General features: G+C 31.9%; 1 protein-coding gene across 1 annotated transcript; it reads right to left on the bottom strand.

The window, feature by feature from the left end:
* Positions 1-6864: 6864 nt before the first annotated feature.
* LOC104217441 (uncharacterized) lies at positions 6865-7359 on the bottom strand. The gene is made up of 2 exons (XM_009767695.1): positions 7156-7359; positions 6865-7056 (listed from the first exon to the last, which is right to left on the bottom strand). The coding sequence occupies exons 1-2, from the start codon at positions 7357-7359 to the stop codon at positions 6865-6867; spliced, it is 396 nt and encodes a 131-aa protein (XP_009765997.1).
* Positions 7360-7773: the final 414 nt, after the last annotated feature.

The raw sequence follows: 7773 nt of genomic DNA, 5'->3' as shown, positions 1-7773 counted from the left end.
CACTAGAAATGACAATAGTGTTGGATATCTATTTTTGGTTTTGCAGAATTGGTTTATAATAAATATGCATAACATAGTTTATCTTTTTCTTTACTGCTTAGTCATATAATTAATAGTACTTATTAGATGTACTTATTTTAGCATGACTTATATAGTACTTTTAGATTATGTTCATTTTTATTATGACTCATTAGTTAATTATTAATATTTGTTTTATGCGATTTTATTATCTTTGTTATTAAATATTTTAGTACAATGCTATGACTCATATTATATTCTTGTGTTATTTCCTTAAAAAAATACATTAAATAGTTGTATCCTATTGGGACTAAAAATAATATTTGGAGCATAAGTTACATATTTCGTGCTATGAAACTTTATCGGAAAAATTCAAAAATCCGAAAATTTGAGATTGAAAAATCTGACTTTGTTGGTTTGATTTGGTTTATAAATTTAAAATCCTACACCATTGATTTGGTTTGGTAATTAAAAAATTCAAACCAACCCAACCTGTATATACCCCGTGGTTACCGGTTAGTGTCCGTAAATTAAGAATAATTTTCTTGATGCGCCCAAATTCCGCGGGGACATTTAAGACTTAGCCCTTTTCTCTTTGCTTCACCTGTGATTAAGGGTGCTCATTAGTATGGATCTGTTTTCCCTAAAAGGAAATAAAACTAAGTCAGTCTTTAACTATACAACTAAACTTTTTTATAAACAGACTCGTTTGTTCTGATTTTTTTTATTATTTTTTTGAAAGAATGTTATATACCTATATCAATATTTGATGTTTAAAATTATTTGGCTGTTATGACAATAATATCAAATTTTTTTAATGCTACATATAAAATATAAAAAAATATTCAAATTTAAAATCTCTAAAGATATGCATATTTACTAATTAAATATTAAATAAAATTAATATTTTATTAGTAAATTCATAACAAAATGTAGAAGGGTTTAAACTGTAAGGCACACATCTTAAAGCTACTTGAAATTTAATTCTTTCAAGATTGATAGAAAAAAATTGTGATTGTAGCTTGTTTTGTAGATTTTAATCTCTTATTGGTGGTATACGCTTGAATTGATGAAGATTTTTGTCCAAACGTTCGTAAAATAATATGTGCAAATCTTCAAATATTAGACATTATGCATGATGAAAACTTCAATGTAATGGAATGAAACATCCAAGCATATCTTTTTATGAAATTGAATGAAACTTTAATTGTAGAAGTATGTACAAACATAATATTCTTCATTATAAATGGTGCATTAATTTTTCAAGATATTTAGACTTATTATTGTTAATTTTAGAGATTCTACATGCATAATTATTATAGAAGCATACGTTTACAAAAAGCGTATTATTATAAAGGCAGCTGTTGTTGTTATAACAAAAAAGTTATTATAGAGAGACAAAATATAACATAAAAATCAATTTCAAGGAAAAATTGGCTTTTATATTTAAAGAAATATCGTTATATAGAAAAGTCTGATAATATATTTCATACAAATGTACGTTGCGTTTTGGATATTTAATTATATCTTGCCCTAATTTTCGAATAATTTACTGTTTCTCACAATGATCACGGTGTTACTTTGCTAAGAATAAGCAAATTCTTTGGCAGTGAATTACTGTGTATAAAGTAATATATTCGTCCGTTGTTATTTCTATGTATAGTTCACAATATTACTCATGACATTTCATCGGTTGTACCAAATAAATAGGATATAGATAACGGAAAAGGGCCAAAACTATCCTTATTGCTTGTTAAATGGTTTATAAATATCATCCGTCCATCTATCCATCCAAAAAAATACACCACATTAATTCTATTAATAAAATTACTCCCGCGACTAACGGCAGAACTAGTAGGCCTATAATTTAATGACGTATCATTTTTCTGCTGGGCCACGTGGCAATCTCTAACTAAAATAAAAAATAAATTTTATTTCGACCCACTTAGCTAACCCGACCCAATGGCTTCCCTATTTTTCCGGTTTCTTCTTGATTTCACCCAAACTCTCTCTCCACCACTCCATCACCATAGCTACTGCTCTCAACAAGCAAATTATAATGCTATGTCATAAAAAAGAAGCGAATGCATCAAATCATACACAAGTACCCTCAGTTCCCAGCCCCAAGATCAAAGAGGATGCATTAGTAAATTAAAAGATCAACCCAGTTGTTTTCATAATCTGCCAAAATTGGAAACAAGAGGATGACCATGCTCCTCCTCTTGTTATAGGCAAAAACTCCATTTCCCTTTGCACCATAAAACCAAAGCTTTCTTCACTTAAACTTGATAAATCAATTAATGGTTCTGATTTAATATACCATTGTTAAAGCTCAAGTCTTTACTGTTAGTTTCAATGTTCTGTTGAAATTATAGTCAAAGAATCAAGATCATCAAAACAAAGACTTTTTTTGTTTCTGTACATAAAAGATTTGTGGCTACACAATCATAAATGTTTTCAGCCATTAAAGCAATACAAAAAAACCCTCAAATTTACTATGCTATAATTAAACTCCTTTTATCAAAATCTTATCTTTTTACAAAATTTAATCCCATTTACATGAATTGTTCAAGGCTCCAATGCAGAGAACAGGAAAGAGACTAAAGAAGGGAGAAAAAAGTGATAGTGGGGGCTCTAGACTGTTACAAGAAAATGAGGTTTTTATGTAGGAAAGGAACATTTGTGTTTAGTATAAATAAGAGATTTTGGAGGAGAGAGGATGACTGCGGATTCTATAGGATCAGTTAATTAGGTGGGTTGTAATTTTATGACCCAGATAACAAAACCTTGGATCGGATAAGATAAATAGGTTGAAATAATATCCATTTTTGTTTCCGTCCATGTGGCCCAGTAGAAAAATGACTCGTTATTAAACTGTAGGCCCACCAATTCTGTCGTTAGTTGCGGGGGTAATTTTATTAATAGAATTAACGTGGTGTATTTTTTTGGACGGATAAATGGACGGAGGATATTTATAAACCATCTAGCAAACGATAGGTTAGTTTAAGCCCTTTTCCGAATAGATAAATGGCCATCCTAGAAACATTAAACTTTACAGATCCGCTTGGCAAATAAACACTTAGCTTATTGAGCTACAAAATGAAATTCCAATGAGGGTGTGTTTGGTATGAATTTTCCAATTTTCCCATATTTGGTTGGCTTAAATGTTTTGGAAAACATTTTTCTTATGAACTCATTTTTCTCCAATTGGAGGAAAATGTTTTCCCTATCAAGAAAAGGGAAAACATTTTCCAAAACTCTTTTTCAACCTTCTTCACCAACCTCCCCACACCACCTACCCCTCCCCCTCCAAATCCCAAACCCCCCAACCCCTAAAACCCTTCCCCCCACCCGCCCACCCCCCTAAATAGAAAAATATTATTAATAGTAATTTTTTTTTCATGTTATAGACAGAGTAATTTTTTTTTCATTTTAATAAATGAGTATTTTCTTTTATGATGTAGAAAACATATTTTCTTTTATCTCAACAAAATGACTACTTTATTTTCATGTTGTAGAAATAGTAATTTCTTTTCAACCAGAAAAAGTGTATTTTCTTTTTAGTTATGGAGCTTAAATTTCAACGTTATTTTTGTGTAAAAAAATACAACAACACATTAGTTTATTTGGGTTTGTGTGAATTTTTAGAAAAATAATTAAATTCTTGAAGAAAATAGAGTCCTGACAATGTTAATAAATATTTTCTACTCTCTAATCAAATATTAGAAAATATTTTACTCACCAACCATACAAGGGAAAATAAGTGATAAAACAACTCATTTTCATGCAAAATATTTTCCATGAAAACCATTTTTCCTTCGTACGAAACACACCATGAGTCAAGTATTATGTACTAAACGTGGCCTAACGACAAAAAATATGAAAAATTTGTAGACTTTTGTATGCGTGTAGAGAAGTAAATACAGGGTTGCCCTATTTTACTAGCAATTGGTAATTACAGCAATATAGCTTGTAGTTAGTGTCCAAATTCGAGAATAATTTAGTTTAGTTAGATGTGTCAAATGTGCGTGGGACTGACGTTCGTCAGCCAAAACTTTGCAAAGGAATCCTCCTCCATTCTTTATACTAAATTTATCTTTATTATCTTTTTTTCATTTCTTCTTCAATTTCTCTTTATTTCTTTTTTAGCTATTGTGATCTTATTCCGTTTGCTTATCTGTGATATGTGCTTTAATAGCTAGCGAAAGCATTTTAAAACGAAAAGAATGTTGGTTGCTTAAGTAAATGGTTGCCCCTTGATTCCTTCTGTTTTTCATACTTTAACATTTATCAATATGATAACTACGGTCTACGAAATCAGGGCGGCCCGACGAATTTTGTGGCCTAAAGCCAAATTTTATGAGAGACCTTAACTTTTTAATTTTTTATTATTATTTATTTGAAGTCTATTTTTTTTTAGCTTTTTTTAGATACAAAGTTATTTAATTTTCATATAGTCAATAACTCCTAATAAGTATTTCTTAATTGACAATATAGCTAATCTACTTAACCTTTCTTGTGGCATTATTGTTCTTAGGTAAGATTTTATCAATTTTAATTTTGAAAACTTTCCACTGAAGCAACGGTAACTTGAGTTATGAACATTATTTCATAAGCAATTTAAGCATTTGGAAAAGAATTAAACTTTTTATTTGATTAGGTGTATCAATTAAACTGTTATCTTCTAATTGTACTATTTTCCTTAATACTTTTAATTCAGAAAATAAATCTAAACCATCAATATCGAATTGATTATTATGCTTTAAGGAACATTCAAGATTAAGACAATATTTTTTTCAAATTTCTAACATCTAGTGATCTTAATTTTTACTGCCAAATAGAAAATCATTTCATATGCTTCGAATTGTTCAAATCTATTTTGAAGTGAAAAAATAACCTTGTCTATTATGTATAAAAGTAATCAACTCTAAAGGACTCTTCGAAAGATTTGAGATTTCATTATCAGCATTTGCACCAATTTTTACTTCATATATATCACACGTTTCTTACAAATTCGGGTTCGATATCCATTTCAAGTGCAATTTCCTTGGTAGAAATTATAGCAGTTGCAAATCCTTCTTCTCTATATTTTTTAGAAAGAAATCAAACTTTTTCACTTTATAAAACTTTTTTTGAAACTTATACATAATCTATTAGGTATAACAAAAAATGGAGTCCCACAAATATGAGGCCTAAAGCGGTTGCTTTACTTGCTTTATGAAAAGGTCACCCCGTACGGAATCCTCTTTCATTTTGTGTATAATAATATGTTTTATCTTTATTTCTTACTTTTTCTCGTTTCCTTTTTCTCTGTTCTCTTTCCTTCATTTAATGTGATCTTATTCAGTTTGCTTATATGTTTTTTTGTCTTTATGATTCACTTTTGGGTTATTTAATTGATACAAAATACAAATTAATGCACAATATTTTAGTAGCCAAAGCATTTTAGAAAGAATGTTGTTTGCTTAAGTAAATGGTTTCCTACTGATTCTTGCTGCTCTGGAAACTTTGCCATTTATTAATCAGAAGAAAACAATTCAAGCTGCATCATGTCACAAGAAATTGAACAACTTTACAAAATGACAGCATTTTTGTAATGATTTCGAGAAAATTTTATTTTGTGTCTCATACAACTGATACTAGTTGTATGAGCTAATTATTTTTGTCTCACAGTTTTGTAGACCCAAATTTCTGTGGACCCAAAAGTGTAAGATTGAGATCCACAAATTTGTGAGACAAAAATAAAAATCGTCTAGTTGTATGAAACACAAAATAAAATTTCTAGAAATTTCCTCTACTTTATAGTATTGGATTCGCATCAATATATATAGGCATTAATTATTACTTTTAAGTACAGGTCGGGCCTGGTATTGTGTCAGATTTTAACCTCTTTTTTAGTTTCTTGTCCACTTTTGCCTATTTTGCATATAATAATGTGTAAGAAATTTTCAAAATCCTTTCTTCTTCCCTCGCTCATCCATTCCATATCTGCCCTCCCATTATATTCCTCTCTTTCTTCACTGATAAGAAACAGATCACAACACACAAAATTCACGTTCATTTTACCAGGTTCTTCTTCAACAATTAAAAAAAATACACATTACTTTAAAAAAAAAACTAGAAACCGATCACCAGGTCCGATCGATTACGATTGGTCTAAAAACCGATTGGAAAATCGATCGAGTCGATTCGAATAGGCAAATATTTATCTTTTTAGTTTTTTTAAAAAACAAAGAATTAACGCAAAAACCTAAGAAATACAATTTCTGACCTATTGGATCGCTATTTTTAATGGAGAATATTTTTCTCCAAGAAACTGATCAATTTCAGTCGGTTATTTGTCAACCTTTGGCCAAACATAATTAAACTTCTATATTATATTACAACAACAAAACCATTTCCTGTATATTCTCGCAAGTGAGGTCTAGGGAGGGTAGTGTGTACGCAGACTTGATCTCTATTTTGTGTAGATATAAAGACTGTTTCCGTAAGACCCTCGGCTCAAGTAAACACAATGAACATAAGTAAAGATAAGCAACTTATGAAAATGAACAGGTTATGGGAAGAAAACACAATCAAAAGGTGCTAGCTAAACAAAACGAACCAAAAGCAATATCAGGTAATAATAAGCAAAGAGTACACCACAACTAGCATACATCTACAACTATCAGCAAAAAAGGGATGTAAGTTATACTACCTACTAACCTTCTACCATAAGACCTCTATAACTTCCTATCAAGGGTTATGTCCTCAGTAAGCTGTAGAAGAGCCATATCATGCCAGATCGCCTCTCCCAAGACTTATTAGACCTCCCGCTACCCCTCCCTAAACCCCATGTGCAACCTCTCACACCTCCTTACTGGAGCTGCCGGATATCTCCTCCTCATATGTTCGTACCATCTCAGCCTCACTTCCGGCAGCTCCTCCCTCCACGGGGGTCACCCCCACCTTATCCTGAATAGCGTCAATATTGATCCACTCTCTCTTATTATGCCCACACATCCATCTCAACATTCTCATTTCCGCTACTTTCACCTTCTGGACATGGAAATTCTTAACTAGCTAACACTCCGCCCTATACAACAAAGCTGGTCTAACCACCACTCTCTAAAACTTACCTTTAAGTCTTGGTGGCACCTTCTTATCACACAAAATACCGAAGGCAAGCCTCCACTTCATCCATCCTACTCCAATGTGGTGAGTGATATCCTCATCAATCTTTCTGTCCCCTTGGATTACAGATCCAAGGTACTTGAAACTACCCTGTTTGGATATGACTTGAGAATCAAGATTCACCTCACCTCTCACCTCATGAGTTACCCCTTTGAACTTACACTCCATGTACTCAGTCTTAGTCATGCTCAACTTGAACCCTTTAGATTTCAAAATCTATATCCAAACCTCTAGCCTCGCATTAACTCCTCCTTGCGTCTCATCAAAATGTACTATGACATCTGCAAATAACATGCACCATAGCACCTCTCACTGAATATGCCGCGTCAAAGCATCCATTTACAAGGCAAATAAGAACTGGCTTTGAACTGATCCCGGTTTCACCCATCATGACAGAGAAGTATCCCTAGTCCCTCTTAACACCCTAACTCTAGTCTTAGTTCCATCATACATATCCTTAATTACCCTAGTGTATGATATATGGATATCTCTCGCCTCCAAGCACCAAGTGCCCCCACGAGGGTACTATTGTGCTATATTAATAGCATGGCCGAGTCGATTCATATGACACTATATTGATAC

This window comes from Nicotiana sylvestris, chromosome 5 (genome assembly GCF_000393655.2).
Source record: "Nicotiana sylvestris chromosome 5, ASM39365v2, whole genome shotgun sequence".
Lineage (NCBI taxonomy): Eukaryota > Viridiplantae > Streptophyta > Magnoliopsida > Solanales > Solanaceae > Nicotiana > Nicotiana sylvestris.
This window is presented reverse-complemented; position numbering and strand designations above follow the sequence as displayed.

What these genes read in the sequence shown, in the direction of transcription:
- LOC104217441 (XM_009767695.1), bottom strand. Translation starts at nt 7,359, where the DNA reads ATGGAGTGTAAGTTCAAAGGGGTAACTCATGAGGTGAGAGGTGAGGTG. An exon ending in GTATTTTGTGTGATAAGAAG is followed by an intron (nt 7,057 to 7,155) that starts GTGCCACCAAGA and finishes TTCCATGTCCAG; the next exon opens with AAGGTGAAAGTAGCGGAAAT.